At 40.5% G+C, this 27470-nt stretch overlaps 1 protein-coding gene across 1 annotated transcript; it reads left to right on the forward strand.

Moving 5' to 3' along the window:
* The first annotated feature begins 4447 nt into the window (after nucleotides 1-4447).
* LOC124716848 (piggyBac transposable element-derived protein 4-like) lies at nucleotides 4448-26332 on the forward strand. Its single transcript, XM_047243401.1, has 2 exons — nucleotides 4448-5211; nucleotides 26113-26332. The coding sequence occupies exons 1-2, from the start codon at nucleotides 4448-4450 to the stop codon at nucleotides 26330-26332; spliced, it is 984 nt and encodes a 327-aa protein (XP_047099357.1).
* Nucleotides 26333-27470: the final 1138 nt, after the last annotated feature.

Here is a 27470-nt window from a genome sequence, read left to right on the forward strand (position 1 = left end):
GAAGAGAAAGGCTCCGACGTTCCATCCACTCTTTAATGGAGCAAAATGCTCTGCTAAGTGGTTTGCAATGACGTCGGAGTCAGTACAAACTGCTCCATTCAGTGAGAGCGCAGGGACGCTGACAGGTGTCCGATAGCCGTAGACGCGTCGAATCTTGGCCCAGACCTGCGATGGAGTGACATGGAGGCCAATGATGGACACATACCGCTCCCAGCACTCCTGCTTGCTTTGGCGGATAAGGCGGCGGGCCCGCGCACGCAGCCGTTTGAAGGTGATCAGGTGTTAAATGCAGGGATGTCGCTCGTGACGCTGTAGCGCCCGCCGGCGATCTGTAATCGCTGCAGCGATCTCAGGCGACCACCAAGGCACAGTCCGCTGCCGAGGGGACGCAGAGGAGTGGGAAATGGCAGATTCGGCGGCAGTAACGATGCCGGTGGTGACCGATTGAACCACCGCATCAATGTCATTATTAGAGATAGGCTCAAGAGCGGCAGTGGAGGAGAACAAGTCCTAGTCAGCCTTATTCATAGCCCGTCTGCTAGGGCGCCCAGAAGAGTGACGCTGTGGTAGTGACAGAAAGATCGGAAAGTGGTCACTACCACACAGGTCGTCATGCACACTCCATTGGACAGACAGTAAGAGGCTAGGGCTACAGATTGCAAGATCAATGGCGGAGTATGTGCCATGTGCCACACTGAAGTGTGTGAAGGCACCATCATTTAAAATCGAGAGATCGAGCTGTGACAATAAATGCTCAATGGTGGCGCCTCGACCTGTTGCCACTGACCCACCCCACAGAGGGTTATGGGCGTTGAAGTCACCCAATAGCAAGAAAGGTGGCGCAATTGGGCTATCAGCGCAGCCAGGACATCCTGCGAGGCATCACCATCCGGTGGAAGGTAAAGACTGCAGACGGTAACAGCCTGTGACATCCACACCCGAACAGCGACTGCCTCTAAAGGTGTTTGGAGAGGGACAGACTCGCTGTGCAGAGTGTGAAGGACAGACACCCTTTCATATGCTGCCCGGTTCTTATAATAACCCCGATAGCCACGGAGGGCGGGGGTTCGCATTGCTGGAAACGAAGTTTCCTGAAGAGCAATGCGGAAGAAAGGGTGAAGGCTGATAAGTTGTTGGAGCTCAGCTAGATGGTGGACAAAACCGCCGCAGTTCCACTGGAGGATGATATTGTCCATGGCTGAGAAAGGCGTGAAAGGACTGGGAAGGCAATTTACGCCGCTTGTTCACTCACTGCCACCGATTCAGTACCCGTGCGAGTGGCATCCATGGCGTCTGAGGGACCGGCGAGATCAAGGTCCTCAGCAGACGCTAGAATCTCGACCCCATCCTCAGACGCAGAGCCCGAAGGGTGCGGTGGGGTTGGTGCCATCGCAAGTTCTTTGGCCTTAGAGGTCTTTCTCTTGGACTTCTCTCGCTCAACCTTGGGTTTCCCGGCTGGGAAGGCTTCACCGATTCAATCTCCGGGACGGAGGAGGATCGTGAAGCCCTACGCCCAGCTGCTGGTGAGGACTTATGCCACTGTCGGCCGTCATCCTTCCGGCTGGTGGAACCCTGGGAAGGGAGGGTCCCAAGGGAACTCTTACAGGCGTGAGTAGCCGAAGAAGTTAGATGCTCCTCCGGCTGAGAAGCGGGGACGGACGTCCACGACGGGTGGGAGGATGTTGCTCCTGAGGTAGGTGGTGCAGGAGCAACCGGTGGGGTAGAGCCCCCCACGGGCAAGGGGGCAGGAGGAGTCTTACTGCTGATCGAGCTGGCTGGAAGTCGCGAAACTGATGGGGCTAGCACAGTTGTTGTAGCAGCTGCATAAGAAGATGTCATTCTCACGGGATGGAGTCTGTCATATTTCCTTTTGGCCTCAGTATAGGTCAGCCGGTCCAGGGTCTTATATTCCATGATTTTGCGCTCTTTCTGAAAGACTTTGCAGTCAGGCGAGCAAGGGGAATGATGCTCTCCGCTGTTGACACAGATGGGAGGCGGGGCACATGGAGTATTGGGATGTGATGTGCGTCCGCAATCTCGACATGTGAGGCAGGAAGTGCAGCGGGAAGACATATGCCCGAACTTCCAGCACTTAAAGCACCGCATCGGGGGAGGGATATAGGGCTTGAAGTTACAACGGTAGACCATCACCTTGACCTTCTCCGGTAATGTATCACCCTCGAAGGCCAAGATGAAGGCACCGGTAGCAACCTGATTGTCCTTCGGACCCCGATGAACGTGCCGGACGAAATGAACACCTCTACGCTCTAAGTTGGCACGCAGCTCATAATCGGACTGCAAAAGTAGGTCCCTATGGAAAATAACTCCATGGACCATATTTAAACTCTTATGTGGTGTAATGGTAACGGGAACATCCCCCAACTTGTCTCAAGCAAGTAACCTGAGTGACTGGGCGGAGGATGCCGTTTGTATCAGTACTGACTAAGAGCGCATTTTGGACAAGCCCTCCACCTCCCCAAACTTGTCCTCTAAATGCTCTACAAAGAACTGAGGCTTTGTGGAGAGAAAAGGCTTTGTGGAGAGAAAAGATTCGCCATCAGCTCTTGTGCAAACTAAGAATCGGGGCGAATAACTTACCTCCATCCTGAGACTTACGCTCCTCCCACGGTGTGGCCAAAGAAGGGAACGTTTTCGGATCGTACTTTTGAGCATTAAATTGAGCCTGAGAACGCTTAGAGACTGCTGGCGGCTGGCCACCAGCGAGAGATGATGTACCACGCTTCATTGCGGGTCATCCGCCCTGATGCCACCTACTCCGACCAAGGGCCCTCCCCACGGGTGCCACCCAGCCGCAGCAATAGCCACCTGGCAGGATGTCCATTGCCGGGAGTCCTGATGCCCCAGGGAGATGGGCATCTACTCCTTGGCATACGTGGGGAGTTAACGGCGCAGGCATCAGTAGGGCGATCCCTGTGTTGTCAGGGGGCTACAACCAACAGGGTACATGGCGGCCCCACCACAACGGACTGGCTACCGTGCTGGATCTTGGGTGCAAAAATGTCCAAGGTCGTCGTCGCAGTTAAAAGCAACACTGCAGAGTGCAGTGTGGTAATCGCACCCAGTGACGTATCCCCGCCCAAGAGACGGAAAACGAGCGGGACACCATTGCAACGACAAAAAAGTCTGCTAAAGGTTTCAATGCACGATGGATACAGTGCACCATGTAAGGCGCCCTTCCCCAATTGGCTCGCTCTTCGGAATAATTTAGAAAGATGGAGGTCAAACCCGAGAGGGAACCATCACATAAGGCCGAAACATTTGAGACTACTTTTAGTCACCTCTTACGACAGGCAGGAATACCGCGGGCCTATTCTAGCCCCCGAACCCGCAGGGGGACAAATATTGCTTGAGATGCGGGCATGACACAAAAGTCATCAGAGGCAAAGGCTGAAGGAACAGTCTTCAGGAAACCTGTACGAGCTGAACTGTGTAGAAGTCACATTTCACAGCACAGTTTTAACCCTTTAATGCATACTGTAGCTGATAAGCTACAGACCTCATTTCTTCGATTTATTCCATATGGAGAAACATTTTCGATCAAATTCATTATGTAGCTAAGTGTATACACTCCGCTGCAGTTTCTAGTAGTTCTTCATAGCGATCATAGATGGCAGGACGAGCTGAAGCAGTTCGACAGTGAGCTGTGTGGACATACTGCCAAGTGTGTGTTTTGGCGGAAAGTTGATGTGTATTTTTGGTGTTTGTGCACTGATTTCTGGGTTTGAAAATTACTTTTTCATTTTGAAAACGTAAGTGGATATGGTGTAAACAGTTAATTCGAGTGTCTTTGCGATAGATTTGAAATGAGGCCTGTTTTTGTGTATGTAGCTTATCAGCTACATTTTTCATTTACTGCATTTCAGGCGCTGATGTAAAAATGTCTCGAAAGAGTCAAGAAGAAATGCTTATGGAATGGTTAGAGATTCCACTAAGCAGTGATGACGATCTTGAGTGTTTCTCTGACGATTCCATTCAAGATGAGACATATGTTGCTCCAGAATCTGTTGATTGTGATAGTGACAGTAGTGACGAAGAAAGTCAAGTACCAGTAATTAGGACTGAAGATGTTTCTGGAACAAGACAATCTGATGTTATAATGAAGGAATCGACGTCACAGTTGTCTGATGATGCTCTGAAACTGCCATGCAGCAGCAAAAATGTTACCAAAAACAGCAGGAGTGTGGTTTGAAAAGATAAACAGTTGATTATTCCCGAACTGCAGTCAAAATTTCATGGCAATACTTCGTTACCAGAAGAAGTAATAAACTTAAATACTCCATACCAATTCTTCAAACATATATTTCCATCTAAATTGTTTGATCTAATTGTCGAAGAGTCTCATAGATACAGTGTGCAGTGTAATCCTGATAGACCAATAGATTTATCCTGTGATGACATAAAAAAATTTATAGGCATCTGTCTCGTAATGTCAATAGTTCATGTACCTAATACGAGGGATTACTGGGGAGAAGTTACTGGTACTCATCTGATCAAGACAACAATGACAGTGAATCAGGATGAGCAAATACGTAAGTTTCTTCACTTCAATGACAACAGTGCAATGATACCCAGGGGTGAAAAAGGTCATGATAGACTCTTCAAGATAAGACCCATAATAGAATTGATGAGATCTCGGTTTCAAACAATACCTGTTGAGGAGTGTGTTTCTGTTGATGAACAGATATGTTCAACAAAGGCTAGAAGTTATTTGAAACAATACATGCCAAACAAGCCTCATAAATATGGATACAAATTATTTGTTATTAGTGGCATATCTGGTTATGCCTACGATTTTGAGATTTTCACTGGAGATGAAAATGAACCAGAAAAAAGAGTGACTGGGGAGGAAGACTTGGGAGCAAGTGCAAATGTTGTAGTTCGACTCAGTAGGATACTACCAAGAAATATGAACCACAAACTGTACTGTGACAATTATTACACAAGTCTGCCACTGCTTGTATGGTTACATAAACAAGGAATTTACTCACTTGGGACAGTCAGAAGAAACAGAGTGCCAGACTGCAAGCTCCCTTCAGAAGCTGAGCTGAAGAAAATGGCACGAGGTGCATCAGTAGAGCGCGTCGCAACAGTGGATGGTGTCGACATATCAAATGTAGTGTGGAAAGATAACAAGAGTGTGATGTTGCTTTCTACACTTGCTGGACAGCAGCCTATTCATGAAGCAGGGAGGTATGACAAAAAAACAAAGTCAAGAATAACAATACCTTGTCCACAAATAATTAAGCTCTACAATAAACATATGGGAGGTGTTGACCTTCTTGACAGCATAATGGGTCGACATAAAATTCTTGTGAAAAGTCGAAAATGGTATATAAGATTGTTTTACCATCTCCTGGACATGGGAGTAGTCAATTCCTGGCTGTTGTATAGGAGAGTAGCAGAAACCAAAGGGATTAGGAGAACTATGAAACTCTCCGAATTTCGAATGGAAACTGCTCACTGTTTGTGTCGCTCAGGTCAAACTTCAGCAAAACGTGGAAGGCCAAGTAATGAACTCGAAAACCAAATACAAGCTAAGAAGACAAAGGGGCCCACAGCACATGTACCTCCACAAGATGTAAGGCTGGATCAAGTAGGTCACCTGCCTTCGTACTTGCAAGTGAGACAGAGGTGCAAAATGCCAGGATGCAAGGGATTTTCCTGGGTTCAGTGTAATAAATGTGCAGTTGCATTGTGTTTGCACAAACAAAAGAACTGTTTTCAAACTTTTCATGTGAAGTGATTATCACATGCTTGGGTACAAACCTGTTGGAACTAGATACCTTATCGTCCATATATAAAAGTGTATAAAATATACAATAAATGCTCAATATTTACAACATTAATGTCCTATTTATTATTTTAGGATTTTTCCCTTCCTATACAAAGTATTTAATCATAATCAACAATTAAATTACGAGAGATTTGGTCAAAATTGAGGGAGCAAAATAAGCACATTTATTGTGGCTCGTAAGGTGTTAACTCAAAATGTAGCTGATCAGCTACAAAGCGATTTTTAACAATAGTGCTTTGTTAATTTAATTTAAAAAATTTTTCAATATTTTTTTCGAAATGTAGGCACTATAAACTAAACATGGTAATTTTTACAGCTTGAAATAAAAAATCATGCATTTAAGGGTTAAGACTACTCCTGTTCAAAAAACATTACTCACAGCCTTTGACTACAAGCTGCACTTGTTAGCCACAACAATATATGGTTCATAACAAATTTTAAACAACTTTTTACCACTGACTATAGTAAGAATGTGAAATGTGTATATTATAATGGAACCATTATATTGGCTAAAAAAGGTAAAAATCCTTATCCCATATTGACAATTCGGACTAATTTAAGCCTCTGGCTGCACATCGTCAACTCTTAAACCCATCTGTCACCTTTCAACTTAACTAAAATCAGTATTTCACTACAAGATCTCATACCCAAATTCACTGGCTTCACAAATGCAGGGCAAATATCTCCTCAACCTATACCTCAAACTACAATTTAGATCAGGATCAATACAACCTCCATTCGAAAAGTAACGTCTATGTAAAAATAGTACTGCCTAGGTTCTCTTCCCAACTGCAAGATCACACAGCTCATCATATTATGGGATGAAGCAGACATCCAGTAACATGTCCAAATAACCGTTAAGCATATTTGAGTCCGAAAGGGACTAGGCTAATCTAAGTACCTGAATTCATACCTTCCTCCACTTGAAAACTATCACTTATGGCACTTTATGAGTTTTCTATGTAACAAAGTGACAATTACAACATAGTATTACTTAACCTCCATGTAACCGTGACTGCCTTTGAGCCACATCAGTGCTAATCATATGTTTTTCTGAGAAACAGCTATTCTGTCACTAAGGAATCTATCCTTTTTAAGATAATTACAGAAAGGCCACTCCATAAACTTTATAAAATATGGGCCTACCATTCATTTAACATAGTTGAACTTTACTATGTTAAACTACTTGATTTATTGGAAAAGCAGTCTTCAATCCTTTGACATAATAATACCATTTCAATAGCCAGTCAAACCATTTAATTCTGTGAAGAGACCTAATGTTTCTTGGCTTAATCATTTCTGATAAATTTATTGTGCCTCAAACAATAACTGAAATTTACTAATATGCAGTAACACTTTAACCAGCATCAATCATTAAAACACACCTGCATTTCAATATTGCTAGCATGAGTACATGTCACACTGCTGTGAAAAACAACTCCAAGGCACACAGTACAATGACAGGCGTTAATGACAAACATACTTTCAGCACAAGATGTGCTAATGCAACATGCAGATACATACCGGTACAACATCTCTATCTCGTTGGAAAAATGCTGACAGCATGGGCACTCTGGAAGGGAAAAAGCATACATCATTACTTTGTCACAAATATCTGAACAGAGGTTAACTGCTTCATCTTATTTCAACTTTTACTAGTGACATGCACACTAGTCCAGAACATTCCTACAATTTACACATCTCCACTGTGTATCCATAACATGTACAGAAAACACTGGATACGACTATTGCCTAACTTTTCATACACAGAAACTTTATGAAGATTAATTTATCTCTACAATAAATCTAGTACCAGCAACTAGTAATTAACACCATTATATTTAAAGTGAGTGCAAAGCAGCAGTTACCTATCTTGCACTGTATCAAAAACATAGTTTACTACTTCAATTTTTGAGTCATTGCTTACAATATCTATATGTGGTGCTTTATTGAATTTGTCCCTGGTAAATGGAAACCTAAAAGGTTATGTCCATTAGTAAATGCAGTTCCTTATTTATGTCAAGGTCAGTGTGTAAGAACATGTACATTTATTGTTGAAACCACCCTTTTGACTGAGGAAAAACTGACAAGCTCTACTATCAAAGAGGTTCTCTTTGAAATCAACATGGCTCATGAAAAATTAAATGACAATCATGGAAAAATCATATGCAGCTTCAGCACCACTGGATGCCAGGATCATATGAATTCTGTCAAACTGCTGGGTTTCATGATGGTGCTCTTTCAAAGTATTTGTGGTCCACGTAAGACAACATCTGTCGAGACTAAATGGTGCATTAACTGCCCAGCAGCTTGTAACAGTGTATTGTGCACCATTACATAGCCACATTAGTTATGACCCACTGTTACGGGGATGCTTCATGTTAATGAAAATAAAGCTGTCAGGGTCATAACATCAAGCAGAAGACTGGAACACAACTTGTTAGGAAAATGAAATCTTCAGCATAAAGGAAAACCACGAGGGCTTTCAGCATGCAATAAATGTATATAAGGACACAAAATGAACACTGAAATACCCAGTCTGGAACAAGACAGCACGCCAATGGTTGTAGTAAAAATTTCAACACACTGCCTTTAACAGGCAACGCTTACCACCATGTTTATTTAAGAAGGAAACTGCAAAAGTCTGAAACAGCATCCATTATACTCCATACACAAATTTTGCCAATAGTGACTTGACAAAATGATACCGTTTTGTCACGTACAATAAGGTTGAGGCACCACTTATGCCATGTTAAGGAAAATACAAGGAGCTAGATGATTACTGTAAGGAAAAGTTTACACATTACTTGAAAATCGTCTGTTTCAAAGTCTGTACATTACAACTGTGTAGGAACGAATCTAAGTTCAACAATGAAAGCAAAAAATAAAAAAATTGTGTATTTCCCTAGTTTTGGCCACGAATTCTAGACAATGTGTTTTCCTCACTTTTGGCCTCTGAATATTATAAAACTGTGGTTCTCCTAACTATTTTATCAATTTGCTAGGAAATAATTTTTTCTTTATACATGTATAGAAGAAAAATGTGCAAAAAGTAGATAAAACTTACAGCAATTCAGTGGAACAATTAAGAAGTATTCTAATTACTGGCTGAGAAAAATCTGCTTTTTCAATACATTTTTGCATAGATTCACTAGAGATTTTCCTTACAGTGCAGCACTGAACCAAGTCCATCATCACACCACCACTGAAGACAGAATGTGGGCCACTGTGCACAGTATATTTTAGGGGATATAGGCACGAATTTTTAATTTTTTATGTTCTTTGAGTACTATAAAACGCTTGGAGTAGCAGTCATTTTGTCGGCAACAACGTCCACAACAACTTGGCTGCGAAAATACTTTCATCTCTTATTCTTTGGTTGACTCAAACATTTAGCTAAAAAGTGTTATATTTTCGTAACCTATTGTATATTTTACTATGCTTCAAGGATAAATATGAGATGCTCTGGCAAGAATTATGTTTATCTTGGTATAACAATACGAAAACTATTTTAAATAAGCCTACTTAAAACTAGCATAGTTAGAATCTTTATTACTGATACTTTCTACAAATTTTTAAAAGTTGCCAAAACAGAATGTATGCACTTATGGCTACAAGCATGGCTGTAACAGGGAAACAAGACCATGGATCTGCTGACTTTCGCATGTCTTTGGGCACTACCATATTGAATTTTAAGAAATGAAACTATAATACTTAACCAATATATCCCAACGTATCAAGTTTCGTATGTCTTATTTGAATGAGTAGAATATGAAAAACCAGTTGTATGTTGCTTAAGGAGAAACCATAAAACCGCAACGTAGACCTTTTCACAAAATTATGACACCAAATAGAAACAAAGGAACAAGTGCTTCCATGTCTAATATAATAGCACTTCACGTTTTTGTAATAAGCTATTGTAAAATTGATATTCAAAAGAAGCTTAAAATTCACTAGGCCTAACTGCATCGAAGTACCCATAAGGGGTTTAGTGACCAAAACTGGAGCCTTGAGCCTATATCCTGAATGTGAACAATCCTTTCTAAGTATTAAAAACTATACTCGTATGTATAAACTACGGACGTGACTATGACTTAGTCTCTGCAGTCATTACTGGTAAATAACGCAAATCTATTAATACTGACGCAAGCTGCAGCACATTATCTGTATGATTTTCTGCTGAATTTTGCAGTCATGCTCAAAGACTTTATGCAGCAGCATATGGAGGTAAACTATGGTTTACAACTACCATATAGCCTATGTGCACAACTTACATTATACACCTAAACATGTGACCAGTATCATTAAAACTAAGTGAAAGATATGTCGCCAGCTTCAGGATGGTATATATGTATCAAGAGGGGAAAATATGGTTGACATTCTGTGGCCATATGCATTAGCCACAGTTTATGGATAATTTCTGTGGAGGACAGCGGAAGCTTCTAGAATGGCAAATGAATAGAATCGTGCACATGATTACGCTGTTCAGAGTGATAAAAACCGATGTCTTATATGGTATTTAGTATATACCGCAAGATATCTTGAACCAACATCGAATGATACCATACTAAAGACAATTTAATACCTATTTTCTATGTCAGGTAAGGCTAACGTAATTTAAACAGATAGTAACTGACGAATGATAAGTTTGCCACGAAGAATTACTTAGAAACCCCGACACCGTAAACAAATTGCTGCGTAAGTAGATTCGTGCGAAATGAAACACGACGCGTTCCATTGCATTATTTGACTAGTCTAACAGCTCATCCTCTACCCCTAAACCAACCTACAGTTTATGTGACTCACCCATCATCCTTGCGCTACTACTCAGCCAAATAACACTGACGACTGCTACACCAAGCTGACGTCTAACTATAACTGCGCGCCCCGCTTTGGCTGCAATCAGTGACTCATCTTTGCTTCAATGCCACCAACCTTACCACCGGCATCAGCGGTGCCACAAGTGGCACAACTTTCAACCGTCAAGCGCAGTCGGAAATTACTGAAAAATTTTCGAAATGACCTCAAATGAAATCATTCTTGCTGGCGTTATTCGGTTCGTTCGATTAAAGGTGTTGTGATATATCATGACTGTTAGCAAATGGTCTTACTGCGCATGCGCAGTGCCGTGATCGTCCTGACACCTTTCTTGTCTTTTGAAGTTACATTGCCGTATTATGCGTCCAACTAAGCATGGTAATAAAATGACATGCTTAGTTGAATTGAAAATTTCACATCGTTGTATGAACGTATTACCTTCAGTCTAGTTCTGTCGCTTAATTTGGGAGGCACAAATCCCATCCTTCTACGAATATAATAGACATAAAATAGAGACAAAGTTGTACAAGTGGAGTTCAGTTTCAACAGGTCGGAACAATATTTAAAAAAGTACAATTTCCCTGTAGTAATACCTTTCTTTTGACTCTCGCAATCATTTTTCGAAAAGGTATTCACATCTTGATGTACGCAATAGGTGCATTAAGGTATAGCAGATGTCACGATAGACAATGACTTTGTGTGTATTCACCCTACACACACACGGGTAGCAGAGAAAAACATTGAGATGGTTGCAGACCGTGTAGCCTGCATACAAAAAACATTCTCTCACATACAATTTGCATACTGCTTAGTTTTGCACTTGCTAATTTCGTATCTCTTTGATCGTGTATGAGAATAAAAATATGTTTTAACAGATAGTTATGAAGCAAACAGACTGTACGATTCTCGGTAAAAAAGGAAAACAAAATGTGTTTCAATTATGTTGACAAGTTGTACATTTGAATTCCTTGTTAGAAAGTTCTCTTATTTTTAAATAAAAGTTACTGTTGTGTGAACATGGAGATTCATTTTCCTTCTTTATTAGGACTATTCCGTTTATTGCTATTATTTCCAGACAGGCTTAGATGTTCTTAGTGTATAGGAAGTGCCAAGTACCGGTCATTGCTCTCGTGGTTGTTTCTTAAGATAATGATTATGACGATAAAACACTATATGCTGACAATCCATAATTTACCAAAGAATGGAATTCTATAAATTTAAGGTGTAAACGACTGTAGTTAAGAAGTAACGTGAAGCCTAGAGAAGGTAACACGTATATGTCGAAATATTTCTTGTGAAGGCAGTGCTTCATTCCGCATTACTGACCAATTTCTACTGCGCAGCCATTTTCAGGTAAAAGTGTATCAGTGTTCGTGCATAAACCAGTAACAGATCGTAGAAACATCACATGTCATACAAGAAATAAAACATTAGAGAATACAGCATTAATATCTAGTTTTGTAAACCACACTACAAAATGCATCCGTAGGCTACCCCCAGGTTCATAATGAGGTAGCCCTATTTGGTGTTATGCTTCTCATTGTGATTTTCGGATTCCCAGTTCTCTCGTGAATCATTCTTTATCATGGTATTGTATATGATATGTTAATGCTGTAAGTACGATGATATGAAAATGGAGACTAGAGGCTGAATGAACAGTTGAAACTAGGCAACAATGTGAAATGAAACGTTTTGTTTCAAATAAATTGACATGCTCCACGGAAAAGAATAGGCTATTTCAGTTAAATATGTACTTAACCACGGGAAAAATCAGATTTGTAGAAGCAAGAAAATAACTGCAACGTTCTGCAAGTTATTTATGCTTGCTTTGCTAATAATCAAATCAGAGAATTAAAAAAAGTGATACCAACAAGTAAAACATGCGAAGTGAATATATTTGAACTCACTTGGCAGCTCCCATCCACGGCAGCCACATTTGTTTTCGTTTGATGCTTCTTATGCACAGAAGTGAGCAATAAGAATTGTGTGTAGAGTACATCCTAGGGACTAGTGCATGGATCTGTTTAGAGCACTGCAAATCCTTACAACACCTGCCCAATATATTTTTTCTCTCATGTGCTTTGTTTCAAAAAATAGCAACTTATTCAAAATCAATACCTCATACCACAGTTATAACACCCGAAAGAAACTGGATATCCAATATGAACTAAAAACGAAAAGCATGGTCCAGAAGGGGGTTTTATACAGTGGCACCAAGATTTTTAATGCCCTTCCACAGCAAATTAAAGAACTGGTTGGAAACATGCCAAAGTTTAAAGAAACACTGAAGCAGTTCCTTTTATATGAATCTTGTTACAGTATTGATGAATTTCTTAGCAAAAATGCATAGAGTATCTTGTTTGTGCTTAAACCTTACTGTGTGACCTCTACAATTGATTAATCATACTCTGTAAGTACAGTGTAACTTAATGAAATACCCAAATTTATGTATGTCTGTATATGACACCTGTACAACTTAAGAACAATGTCCAAATTTATGTATGACTGTATATTATTCCAGATGTCCTGTAAGGGTATATGCTAAACTTAACAGTTTCTTTAATCTAATGATAAGATCAATGTATCTGTGCACAAAACAATAATCTGTAAAAACCTTGACTCGTTCTATATCCAGGGATATGTTCCCATATGGATCTATGGAACACGAAATAAATAAATACTCAAGGAGAGCTGCCTCACCGTAAAGTACATATTAGCTTTGCGACTGTTGTCTTTGGAATCGTCGGCAGAAATTCCTGTGAGCGGTCCAGATGGTTCTGAACTCCTGATTATCCACTGGATCTCAGTGGAAGGGGCTATGGCTAGTCAGGGTCGACTGGAACTGGGAAAATCTCGTGGCAGAACGTAGATCCGTGATCCAATCGTTTCTCGAATGGACCTACTGTTACACGGATTTTTAGATTTTTGTTCAAAATGTTAGTCCCCACAAGAGCACGAATAGCACATATGTTTCGCCAGGGGACGGCTGTACAATCTCATGATACATCCAGAAATAGATTATTGTGGAATAATCAAACCATTGCATATTTTGGTGATTTGATTGATTGATTGTTCCGTCATTAAGCATTTTACATGCACCTGATACCATTTTACACACATTGTGTAGCGGCTTAACAAGTCACATTTTGAACATGTTACAGGAATATAAATGGATTATACTAGACATATGTAACAATCAGTAAATATAAATACATTCTCCAGAATGAGAAAAGGAGGAGCAATATGTGTGTGGCAGTACACATCCAAAGACAATCATTTTAACAGATATAAATGAAATATGCTTTAAACATGTTAATCATTCAGTAGAAATGCAGTATGAAAATACAGCACAGAAAAGTATGACATAATAAACAGTTTAAGAATAGCTCAAATAATATACTGTTCACATCATCAGCAATTTTAGTGGATTAGATCATTTATATTACATATTTTAAATTCTGTCACATAGGACACGTTGTGTGCTGAAGTTTGTGACATATTAAATAATTGTGTACCTGTGTATGCGTAATTATTTTAGGTTTTTTATTTCTTGTGACTGGGATGTAAATCATCTGCCTTTGACATGGGTCATATTTATGCATAATCTTTCACAATTGATGGCTGTCTTAAGCTTTCCTTGGTATGCACCGAGCAGCTGAGAAAAGAGAGGAATGTGTCAGTATTTGAGCTCTTTTGTAAGTATTCCATACATGATGCATAGTTTTTTACTCAGCAATGCATGACATGGCATTTTTGTGCCAAATAAATATTATTTTCGACTCTTAACAGCATTGCATAAATGAGGTGGCTGTGGCAAAAGGATTAAGTGTTCGGCAATAGCTTATCAGTCACACAAGTTATAAGTTTACTTAGCAAATATGTGACTTGGTCTAACTTTGTGTGTACGTAGTTAGTGCGAGTTTCCCATGGTAATTGCAAATCGAGATGAATGCCAAGAAGTTTAAGTGAGGTACTTTAGCTGTCATTGTTACATAGGCTGAAAAGAATATTTAGAGTGGTTAATCTGTAATTAATTTACTCAGAACCATGTAATGGAAATTCTGAGTTATTGTGCACTTTTCTGCTTGAGTGTGTCCGAGTCCCTATCAACTGTATCAAAGGTGGTGTCATCTACATATAAATCATTTATGTAAATCATGAAGAGGAAAGCTGGGTAGAGTGGCTGCGTTATCTGAGGTGCCATATCATGTACTGTGTGGCCCCTCCTACTGGTGGTTTGAGTCCTCCCTCGGGCATGGGTGTGTGTCTTGTTCTTAGCATAAGTTAGTTTAAGTAGTGTGTAAGTCTAGGGACCAAGGACCTCAGAAGTTTGGTCCCTTAGGAATTCACATATTTTTTATCAAAAGGAAAGGTCCAAGCACAGCACTAAGAATGTTGTTGGCAGACACATACTTATGGATTTGGAGTAGGCGTTGCAACCAGTACTCTGCTAATGAAATGGCAACAGTTTTCAGAGACTTTACTGATCTCGTACAGATTTCATGTATAAAGACTGAAACGGTGAGTGAAAATACGAACCAAGGCCAAGAATCTCACCGGGGTCTCCTGCTTACCAGTATGTACGCCACTAAGCCACAATGTAGATCATGTGATCTTAACAAATTCAATGTTTGAAGCTGCTTTGACGTCTTTAGCTTTATATCACTGTTTATACCTCCAAAGATTAGTATTCTATAGTTGCAATATTAGGAAAATGAAAGATTGGTGAAGCAGATACGTTGTTGATGATGATGATGTTTTGGATTGTGGTGTGCTCAACTGCACGGTTATCAACACAGGTACAAATTCCCAACCTTTACTCAGTCCAATCTCACCACCTTCATGAATGATGATGAAACGATGAGGACAACACAAACACCCAGTCATCTCGAGGCAGGTGAAAATCCCTGACCCCACTGGGAATCAACACACTCACTCACTCACTCTCTTAGATGGAGGGCAGAGAGGGATGGGGCAGCAGCAAAGGAGAGAATAAAGACTGTGGGTGTGTCGGTGGAGTATGGGGCTGTGTGGTGCTGATGTGTGAACAGGGAAGGCAGTAGGGAGGTGTAGGACAATGAATAACAAAGACAGAGGATGGGGGAGGTTACAGGAACATAGGATATATTACAAGGAGAGTTCCCACATGCACAGTTTAGAAAAGCCAGTGTTGGGGGATATATTACAAGGAGAGTTCCCACATGCACAGTTTAGAAAAGCCAGTGTTGCTTGGAATGATCCAGATGTAACACGTTGTAAGCAGTCATTAAAATACTCAGCAACTGGGTGATCCAGCTGTTTCTTGACCACTGTCCATTGGTGGCCATTCATGTTTGTTGGTTGTCATGCCCACATAGAATGCGGCACAGTGGTTACAGCTTAAATTGTAGAACACATGCCTGGTTTCACAGGTAGCGCTGCCTATGATGGGATAGGTGATGCTAGTGAACGGACTGGAGTAAGTGGTGATGGGAGGATGTATGGGACAGGTCTTGCATCTAGGTCTATTACAGGGGTATGAACCACGAGGTAAGGGATTGGGAGGTGGGGTTGTGTAAGGATTTTCCATTGTTTGATACAATTATATTCTCATATATAATGAGGTAGAATTGTCAGTTCTGTTAAAAATAAACACAGATTTAAAAAGGTAAATACAGCAACAGATGGTAAAAAAAATTCTCAAAAGAGTCATTGAATGGTTTTCTGCAAACGGTCTCACCGTCAATTAAAAAAAGACACAACATGTTTGGTTCTGCTCATCTAGGGGCACTATACCAGTGGAAAGTGTAACATGTGGTGAGGAAATAATAAATAGGGTGGAAACTTCAATATTCTTAGGTGTCCATATTGATGAGAATTTAAATTGGAAAAAGCACATTTTGAAACTCTTAAAACCACTTAGTTCAGCCACATTTGCATGTAGAATCATTACAAATCTTTGGGTGAGCCAAATCAGTAAGATGATATACTTTTGCAAATTTTCATTCAGTAATGGAGTAATGTTCTGGGTTAACTCACCTTCAAGAAAGAGTCTGCGAGGTGCCTGGGCTAGAAGTGTATTTAACACTAAATTCTTCTAGAATCTTCATATGTAAATGATGCTCTAAGCCCCCCCTTTTCCAACTCCGACTTTTGCTGTTGCACACATGTTAAGAAGTAACACAAACTGACTGTAATTGACTCTGCAAGTGGAGTAGAATTGAGTTTGGCACCTGCAATAATTTAATTTGATAGAAATTAATTAAATAAAGGAAAGTTTCATTAACGTAGTAAGAAATGAAAGGCTTGCTCTACCTATTAACAGAATGAAAGTTCTGTCCAAAATAACAATTTGATTTATTATGACTAAACTCAAAATAATAAACAAAACACATGAAACATTTACTATACATCAAACTGGATACTCAAATAAATGCTGTGAAGGCGAAGTTGTCCATAAACTAGATTGTGACACTTATGACGAAGTGGTATGTGGAGCCAATTCCTCGCAACTCAAATCTTAAAAGAAACACCCAACCAACCCAACATTAATTGCTGCTACAGTAGTGAGAACTCAGACAATAAACACCCAAGACAGAACAAAGTTAGAAAAGACCAACAGGCACGCTGTGCTGAGCTCTGATTATCACCTAACAAAATTCCCTAATCTGCCGGCGCTGTGGACATACATTACCAAGCTGTCTTCTTAACTGCAAGAACATGATCTGGCATACTGGAGGCGATGGCTGGTTGCTTCGACGTCCCGTCGTGGTGATGATAATGTCGCGAGTATAGGCCGAAACAAATTACACTGGTCTGGTTGTTCCAGACTAAAGACTTCCTAGCAATACAAATGCGCCTCTGAGGGACACGAAGAACGCCCACCACACAATCACTGATGGTACAGCGATTGATTTTAACGAGCGAAATCACACAGTAACTCCGATACAGTCAACTTTAGCCAAAACTGCTCAAGACAGACAACATAGGCCGCTTATATGCAGAATGCTCAATTGCCAACTGTACTCAGAAAGTTACGTTGAAGTCAAAACTTCAGCAACTTCGTCAAACAGTTACAATTAAATGAAAGTATCTTAGACAGCCAACGGAAGGCAGACTGTCCAGAGCAGCGGGAGCTCAGTCTTGTAACCTACTCCGACTGAAAGGCGAGAGCCCACTCTCTCAAGAGCACCCGTACAAGCCGAACACAGAACATTCCCGCCCCCACGACAACGGCCATGGTTGAAACGTGCCAATCAGCAACTCAAAAACCAGCAGAAAATTCCACTCTATTGCCAAAGCACTACTATTCCACCAATGGAGATACTTGACGCCAATTTCTGTGCCGATTTTGCTACGTCACAGAGTTATCCCCTGAGCAAGCCAATCACAGTTATGATTTTGCAGAAAACGCGGTAATTTGCCTGCCAAGACTGCCTGGGAACACAAATCATTCCCACGCCTTGCTGGTAGCCCACCAGAAAGTGTTTTCACTAAGTTTCTGCGAAGTAACGGAATCTCTAGCCCAGCCGCTCCTTCTGGCCCCTCTGGGTGTGTCTCGCTCCCACTCTTATGACAATGTCGGCATCTGGAAAGCATCCACTCGACTACCTCACACCCGTCGGCTTAACGCTTTCAAGCTCATCAGAACTCGCCTGTCACTGGACCACCCGAGTGACGAGAGACGCTGCGTGGGAAGTCTGCGTGTGAAGGAATAGCAACTTTTTACCGCATGCAATTAGAGAGGAAAGTCAAATTACTCAGAGTAAGATAGAAATATGAGAGGGGGCTCATGCCACCTCTCAAGTCTTCATTCCACAGAAATTCACTGCAAGAAAAAGTATGTAGTGCTCACCCACAATCACCTAGTAGACATCTCTTTAAGGGCATTCTGACTACTGGTTCACAGTATATTTATTCCATCATAAAGTTTGTTGTAAATAACCCACTACAGTTCAAAAGGAACAATGATGTTCATAATTACAATACCAGGAGGAAAAATGACATTTATTACTCCACATTAAAATTGTCTTTAGCACGAAAACCAATGCACAGTGCTAAAACAAGACTTTCATTCACTTACACAGTGATATTTTGTCTTGATCATGGTAATGAGTATTATATTAAAATGTTTTACACTTTTTTATGTTACATTTTCTGACATGTTCCACACCCATGAGAATCATTTCGTTTTTTGGGTCTATGGAATGAAAACTGACTCTAGTCTTATCTAATTTAACCACACAGTAAAATTTGAAAATAAACTGAGAAAGTTTCTCCTTGACAAATTCTGTTTCATAGAAGAATTTCTGTTATGGTAATGTGTAAAAAGTGGTCAGTAAGAATTACTAACTGACATCTGTATATCTTTTTCCTTTTTGTAAGATAGAAATGTTCAGAATGTAATCATACATACAAATGAGGAGTGTGATGTGAATGTAAAATGTCTCATTCCACATCATTTATATATATCATGTAAAATGATCCATGGAACATGTAACTAAGTAACTAACTGACACAGGTACTCTTAGAATCAGCAGTGAGCAGCGTTTTGTGGCTTGTGCCCTAGAAGCAGAAATTAATGACAAGGTCATAGTTTTACATTTTATTTCATGAAGTGCAAAATGTAAAATTTTTGCCCTTCACAAAATGAAAAGAAAAAAGTACTATCTTATGGCTATAATATCAATGAGTCATTGTTGAAATCGGCTAACCCATACAAATACCTGGGTGTAACACTTTTTAGGGATATGAAATCGAATGATCACGTAGGTTCAGTTATGGATAAAGCAGGTGGCAGACTTCAGTGTATGGTGGAATACTGTATAAGTGCAATATGTCTACCAAAGAGACTGCTTACAAAACACTCATGTGACTGGTATTAGAATATTGCTGTAGAGTGTGGGATCCACAGTAGATAGGACTAACAGGGGATACCAAACGTGCACACAGAAGGGCAGCACAAATGTTGACAGGTATTTTTAATCCATGGGAGAGTGTCACATAGAATCTGAAGGAACTGAACTGGCAGACTCTTGAAGACAGATGTAAACTACCGCAAGAAAGTCTGTTAACAAAGTTTCGAGAACCGGCTTTAAATGATCACTCTAGAGATATGTTACAACCTCCTATGTAATGCTCACATAGGGATCTTGAGGATAAGATTAGAATAATTACTGCACACACACAGAAGCATTCAAACAATCATTCTTCCTGCATCCTGCACTTCACACATGAATTGAATAGGAAGGAACCATAATAACTGGTACAATGGGAAGTACCCTCTGCCATACACCTCACATTGGTTTGCAGAGTATAGATATAGATGTAGCTGAAACATTCATGAGTGACAGCAAAGTACGGTAATGATGCAGAAAGCTTGAAGTAGGACATACAGACATTCATGATGTAGATGTAGATGCCTGCAAAACATGGTGACATAGGCAAGTTAGTTCTAGGGGGGGATGTAATGCTATAGGAAGTGACGATTTAAGTGAGATTCTTTCATGATACTGCAGTCTGTGCATGGGACAGAAAAAAAAGTTGAGCTGATGGGAAAAATTAGGACCTTTAAGGCATGACTTTCAGTGCTATAAAAGAAATGGAAAGGTTAAGGACAGAGAAAGGTAACTAGCAGGAAAGAAAGGCCACAGAAAGAGAACAGTATGAGAGAGCCTTCTCACTGGTACTGAAAATAGTTTGTCCTGCTACCTTATCTAGATAAGAATGTAACCATACATGTAGGTGTGGGCTAATCACAGCAGGCTTTCAGCAGAAAAGCAGCAATTTCAGGAGAAAGTAGCAAAGAGGAGGAAAGTCCTAATAGTTAGTAGTCATGGAAGAGGTGTAGACCAGTTGTTACGGGAAGAACTAGGGATTGCATGCTAGGTCACAATTTTTTATAACCCAAGTGCCAGTCTTACCCAAGTGATGGAGGATGTAGGTTATTTGCGTAAATATTGTGGAGAATATGAATACAGTGTAATAGTGGGTAGAGCAGGAAGCAGTATTCTCAATGACAATGGTTACAGTATCAAGAGTGACCTGCTAAATATAGCTTCAGCGACAACCTGTACAAATGCTGAAATGTTTCCTGTTCTGAGGCATTTTGACTGACCACAGTTGACCAGCTCTGTGAGATAGATCAATAACTTCTGTCAGGTGTTGGGTCGAACATAGGTTTGTTTTCTGTTGATGCTATTGACAAGCGGGGTTTTACAAGGCATGGCCTACACTGTCTAGTCACATTAATATGACCTCCTGCCAAAAGCCCGAATAACCACCTTTTGCAGTGGGGTCTGCTGTGAGATGTGCAGGAAATGAGTCAATGATTTCTGGAAGGTACTAACAGGGATGTAAAGCTATGCTTACTCAAGTTCCATAGCTAGCTGTGCTACTGTGTGACATGTTGCATTGCTCTGCTGGTAGAGGCCACCATGCTAAGGAAGAAAAAACTGGATGTAGGAGTGGATATGGTCCCCAAGGATAGACACATGCTTGTTTTGATCTGTTATGCCTTCCAGAATGACGAGATCACGAAGGGAATGCCATGAAAACATTCCCTAGACCCTAACACTCCCTCCTGCATCCTGAATCCTTCTGATAGTTGTTCCAGGGTGTTTGCTTTCAATTCGATGGAGCATAAAACATGATTCATCTGAAAGGCCACCTGTTGCCACTCACTCAGTGGGCATCCAGTTGTGGTATTGGTGTGCAAATTCCAGTCATCATTGCTGATAAATAGGAGTTGGTGTAAATGCTTGAACCAGGTGCCTGCTGTGGAGGCTCATACGCAGCAATGTTTGCTGGGTGTTCATGAGGAGACACTGTTGGTAGCCCCTTGCTTCATCTTGACAGTCAGTTGCTCAACAGTTGCACATCTGTTTGCCCATATGCATCTCCGCAGCCATTGTTCACCGCTTTCGTGTATGACACATGATGCACCACAACAGCCTTGGACCGACTTTGGTAAAGCCATTTTGCCATTGTAATGGGACAAAAATATTGGATCAACTGAATATTACAGCACTACATATTAGTATACAACCCAAATACCAAATATCTCCCATCTCTGTATATTTTACAAATGCATATTGTCACACACTACATGGCAGAATGCAATGTTAATGAAACCTATGAAGCTTTGAGTAGCTAACCAAGTAACAGAGTAGTATTTAGAAGTAATTTATCAAGAAAAATTGTAAACAAACAGCATGTTTTCATATTTTGATAAAACCTGTATGTTTCACAAAAACAACTTAAGATCAATCTAAGCAATACATTTGGAACTTAACGAAATGTTAGCTACAAAATCCAAATTTTAATTAAGAAGAAAATCAACATTATAGGTTTTGCATTATTTGAATCACCATTAAAATACTCGTTTGAACAGAAAATCATGAAATCGAAGATAATCATTATTATGTGCCAATTTGGTGATTTATTACATGTAAAACCACAGTAATGGAAACATAGGTAATTGGCTTTTTAATTACAAGCTTAGAAAATGTATAGTAATTAGATATTATATTATATTTTAATATTTTGTCAAAATCTGTTAACTTCATCAAAAAACAGCTTAATGAGGATATCAAGGAATATGTCTGGAATTCATGAAAATGTCATCCACAAAAGCAAATTTGTAATTAAGAACAAAATCAGTATTTTGTATTTTGCATTATTGGATCATATATAAAAGATTATTTTGCACAATAAATTATGAAATTCACAATTACAACAACTATGTATAAATTTGTCAATTCAAAATAAGTACCAAGAAGGTTTAAAGTGATGTTAGTTTTTAGAAAACCTGGATCCAGCCTGCAAAGACAGGTGTACACCCTGGATTCTAGATGGAGGACTACCAAATGTGAGATTAGTATTCCAGTCTACTAAAATTACTTGTAGTGATAAATACTTGTTTGAAGGTTCACTGCTGGTCATATGTAAAGTATAAACATTCATGCTTGATTTGTAGATGGTACACAATCCTATGCACAGTATACATTAACCGTGGTGGCACTTGAAAGTTTATAAACTTAGCAGCTTTGGACATGCTTCCACCATTGGCCTGAATGCCAATGACCATGCCATTTTGTATCAAATAACTCGATCTGTTTCTGTAGCACGACAATGACTGTACTACTTCCCACATTGCCCTCTGCCCCCCCTCCCCCCCCCCCCCCCCCTACATTGACATACTTTATATACCCGCCACTGCTAGTGCTGCCACATGCTGTCTGTAAGTAGTTATTATACAGTGATGTCAAACATAGGTGCTGGTCACATTATTGTGACCTGACTGTGTATATCAAAACAGTAATAGGAAAAAATAATTTAATAGGATAGATAAATAAAAAATCTATTCACCAAGTGGTGGCAGAACAAACTTCAAAGAAGGTTATAACTAGGCAAGCTTCCAGAGCCAGTGGATCCTTGTTCAGACAGAAGGGTTGAAGGGGATGAAGGAAAAGGACTGGAGAGGTCTAGGAAAAATGGGTAGATTTCGGGAAAGTCACCCACAACTGCGGTCAGGTTAAACTTATAGCAAGGGATGGGAAGGGAAGTCTTTCCTTCTCATCCTGTTTGGTAAGTCTCGCCTGACCTGCAGTTCTGGGTGACTTTCCTGAAATCTACCCCTTTTCCTAGACCTCTCCAACCCTTTTCCTTCACCTCTTTTCCTTTCCCTTCAACCATTCTGCCTGAAGAAGGAGCCACTGGCTCGTAAAGCATGCCTAATTATAACCTTCTTTTATGTGTGTGCCACCACTTGGTAATTAGACTTTTTATTTATCCATCCAATTAAATTATTTTGCCAATAATAGGAAAAGGATGATAGCTGAATCTTCAAGAGGAGGACACCAAACCTCATGGGCATATTCCTGTAGTCATTGTCATGACAGCAGCACTTTTTTAGACTAATTCAGATTTAAGGTTATCTGTATTAAAATAATTAAATGTACCTGAAAAATGTGAAGACAAAAGGAAGGTTAAAATACAGATATTGCAACAAAATGTTATAAGGCTAAAACCAATGAACTTCTGATTTCTGTAAATGAACTGTAGCCTGCAAGTCATGAAGATATATGTTTTTCTGAATATAATTTGATAACAGACAGAGGTATGCTGAATATGGATGGATATAATGTAGCATCCAGTTACTGAATATTAGGTGTAGTGAAAGGAGGAGTTGAAAATTAAGTTACGATGGGATATAAAAACAATGACACTTGTTGATTTTGCAGTGATCAGCATCTTGAAAATTGTGATGCAGAAGTACGTTTTCATGAAATGTCAATAACAATAGTCACAATACACAGAGCTCCATCTGGAAATTTTCAATTATTCATTGTGCATTATCAAATTTCTTGATTATTAAACAGAATGTGGTAATATTAAGTGGAGATTTAAATTTAATTTTTTAAGAGCATACCTATTCTAGGGTTATAACTGAGTCCCTTGGCATTTCGTATAATCTGGCTCCCCTCATATGATTTGAAACAAGAGTTATGGAAACCAGGAGCACTGCTTTTGACAACATTTTTATAGATGTATCAAGACTGCAAAGTTCTTGTGTAATTCTCATAGGTAATGGAATGGCCTCTCAGACCATGTTGCTCAATTGCCGATGTTCACATAAGTAAAAAAATTGGAAAACTACCAGGGAGTCAATTTTAACCAGGGAAAAGATTAAGCCAGTGACTAATAATAGCATGGTTGCAGTTACAATGCACTTTATTATTTACAGTGGTACAACCTCATTAAAGTTTAACAGGCCTAAAGCTCAGAGTACACTACTCTCCTCTCGAGATATTCCACTTGTGTCTGCCGCCACACTGGTCAAAGAATCTTATCTCCTCCACTGCTCCTATAGCTGGTGAAGTCTCCACAGCACTTCCCCCCCAAACCTGGGAGTGCAGAGCATTGGGGAAGGAGACAGTCAAGAGCCATCAGTGCTGTTAACCTCTCTGCACTGGTGCGTGTGACCAGCTGTGCCACGGCTGGCTGCAATGCATGACATGGCTGCACCGTTTCTTTGTGTGTAAGGGGAGAGAGCTCAATGACATTGACCTCACCACATTGAATATAGGTGGTGTTGCCTGACGTGGGGCAGAGGCCAGCGTGACAGCCACAGTGGGAATGATCTGCGATTGTTTGTGTTGGTACAGAGCTCATACGTGCATGCGGCAAGGTGGAGGAGCAGCGACATTAGCATCCGAAGGAATGGTAGGTGATTGTAGTGTTCTGTGGGCTGTAATCGTGACAAAACCCTCAGTCGATAAACTAGGTGTAATCGCGGCTGAATCTCCATCACTGTGGAGTTTATAACTGTGAGTAAACTGACTGGAGATAAAGCCTTTGTTGACTTTGCGTAACTTGTGCTTCCCTTCTACAATGAGGAAGTTATCTGCAGCTTGAACTGGATATCATCCAGCACAAACTGCTGTAAATTGAGTTGTACCACAAATGTGGTGCAGGTGTTTGGAGTGGGTGACGCATAGTCCCGTTCTGAAATGACGTGAATGGTGGCATTGGTCTGAGCGGCTTCTACTTCATTGGTATGAGCGATGTTGCACAAAATCCACGCATGTTTAAAGTGGTTGACAGCCATAATGGTAAGCTTCATATGGGGCAATATATTGAAGTATTCGTAAACTTATTTGATGACTTTGTATGAGTTGAAGTAAGGCAGCTGCAGAGCAGGTCGGGTAGTATAGCCTGTAACATGACACAGTCACACTCTGCCGGAGCTTTATGAACAAAAACTTTTGGTGGGCTGTGCGCCTGTGATGGTGGTATTCTAAGCCACGGGATGTGTTGTTTAACTCATTTTACAAGTGCGAGGATAGTCATTATCAGTATATGTGGAAAGGGCTTTTATTCTCAATAGAAAGTCTTCAATGATGTTGCACGCTCTGTGAAGGTGTCTGACATCTGTTGTGAATTGTGCATTGCAGTCCAGATGCTTGAACTATTGAGGGCAGGAGTCTTTTGATGGGTTGCATATAGAGTCTGCCAAAGGCCAGTAGCTGTGTAAATGATTAGATGTCTGTCCTCGACATCGTCTTTAAACTGGCAGACTACTTCACATGATGCGAACAATTCTCTGTCGTAGACTGACCACTTGCACTGAAAGTCTGTCAGAAAAATAGTGGTTGTTGTACACCTGCCACTTCCAGCCACAGCACTGCTCCGATGGCAAAAATGCTTGCATTCGACTTTACTGTCAGCTGTGATTTAGATTGTGGGTGGGATGAGGTTGTGAAAGGTGTCATACAGTCGTGGATTTTGATGAAAGCATGTTGTATTTATGGAGTCCACTCAATCTTGCATATTCAAGCTGCATTCTTTGCTGTTAGTAAATTAATCTGAGCTGTCAGAGTGGCAGCTGCGTTAGGGGGATGTTGACGAAAGAGTTAATTGTCCTGAGAAAACAGCATAATTCGTGGAAGCCTTGAGCCTGAGGTAGTTTCTTAATGATTTCAGTTATTGTGCTGTAGGTCTAAAGAAGGCAGTACTGACCAAATGGCCAAGGATGACTACTTCAGGTTGGCACAGTTGGCATTTATCATCATTGGTGATGATACTGGAATCGTTAAGAGTATTGAGAACTTGCCTGACATGCATTCATCTCTTTCCATGAAGCAGAGAAAATTAGAATGTCATCCAAATATGCACAGCAAGAGGGAAACATCTTCTCAAAGCCGAGATGTAAAGTGAGAGCTGAGGATCCATAATTTGGAATATTGGCTTCATTTTACACTTGGAGTTGCATGGTAGATATGTCCACTGTTGCTGGTAATTGTTCAGGAGGTGAGGTACAAGGGTGGTTTGAAAAGTTCTCGAAACGGAATAGAAAAATGTAATTACATTACTGAAACTTTTTTATTTTTCAATGTAGACTCCTTGTAGAGTAATGCACTTGGTCCAACAATGTTCTAGTGCCTTGATCCCATTTCGAAAATGAGTTTCCTCCAGGCCTGCAAAATAGTTGTCAGCTCCAGCTATCAGTTCTTCATTTGAAGTGAATCTTCATCCAAAAAGAAAAATTTTCAGTTTTGGGAAGAGATGTAAGTCTGAAAGAGCCCTATCAGGTGGATAAGGTGGGTGTAGCAACAATTCATACCTCAGTTTGTATAATTTTGCCACGGCGACGGCACGTGTATGCGGGCTGCGCATTGATCCAGCGTCATGAGTTCGTACCACCCATCTTGCACATAATTTTTTCATTTATAATTCTTCAGTTAAAATGTGATATACCCTCTTAGATGACATCTGGTAAGTGTGAGCAATTTAATGCACTTTCAATCAGTGATCCTCCATGACCATTTTGTTCATTTTTGCAATGATTTCTGGAGTAGTGACACATCTTGGCCGACCATTGCGCTGATCATTATCTAAGCTCTTCCAACCAAATTTAAATTCATTTGTCCACTTGGCAATAGTTGAATATGAAGGAGCAGAGTCCCCCAGTGTATTCTCGAAATCGGCATGAACGTCCTTTGCTTTCACACCCTTCTTTATGAAGTACATAATCACTGCTAGAATCTCAATTTTTTTCACCTTTGCAGATCACTACACAGGAACAACAACAGAGCCATGTCACCACCACAGCTCTCTTCCATGAACACTGACTTGTCAGTAAAGTGAGAAGGAAGCATGCAGAACATTTTGCTGACATGTCATGGAGTTAGGCATCTTGAACTGCTGTTACGATCTGATGCTCGCCGATCATTCAAAGTGCCACCACGCAGTTACGTGCATCATCTACATGCGGCGCTGTCTGCCAGTGATGCAGCAGCTGCGCCACATAAGCGGCCAGCCAACCAGCGGCCGCTAGACTTGAACTCAGTGCTCA

Source organism: Schistocerca piceifrons, chromosome 9 (assembly GCF_021461385.2).
Source record: "Schistocerca piceifrons isolate TAMUIC-IGC-003096 chromosome 9, iqSchPice1.1, whole genome shotgun sequence".
Classification (NCBI taxonomy): Eukaryota; Metazoa; Arthropoda; class Insecta; order Orthoptera; family Acrididae; genus Schistocerca; species Schistocerca piceifrons.

Excerpts from the sequence above, each read along its gene's own strand:
- LOC124716848 (XM_047243401.1), top strand. The coding sequence starts at position 4,448 with ATGTCAATAGTTCATGTACCTAATACGAGGGATTACTGGGGAGAAGTT. Across the intron at positions 5,212-26,112 it reads CCTATTCATGAAGCAGGGAG|GTCTAAAGAAGGCAGTACTG; the intron begins GTATGACAAAAA and ends ATTGTGCTGTAG.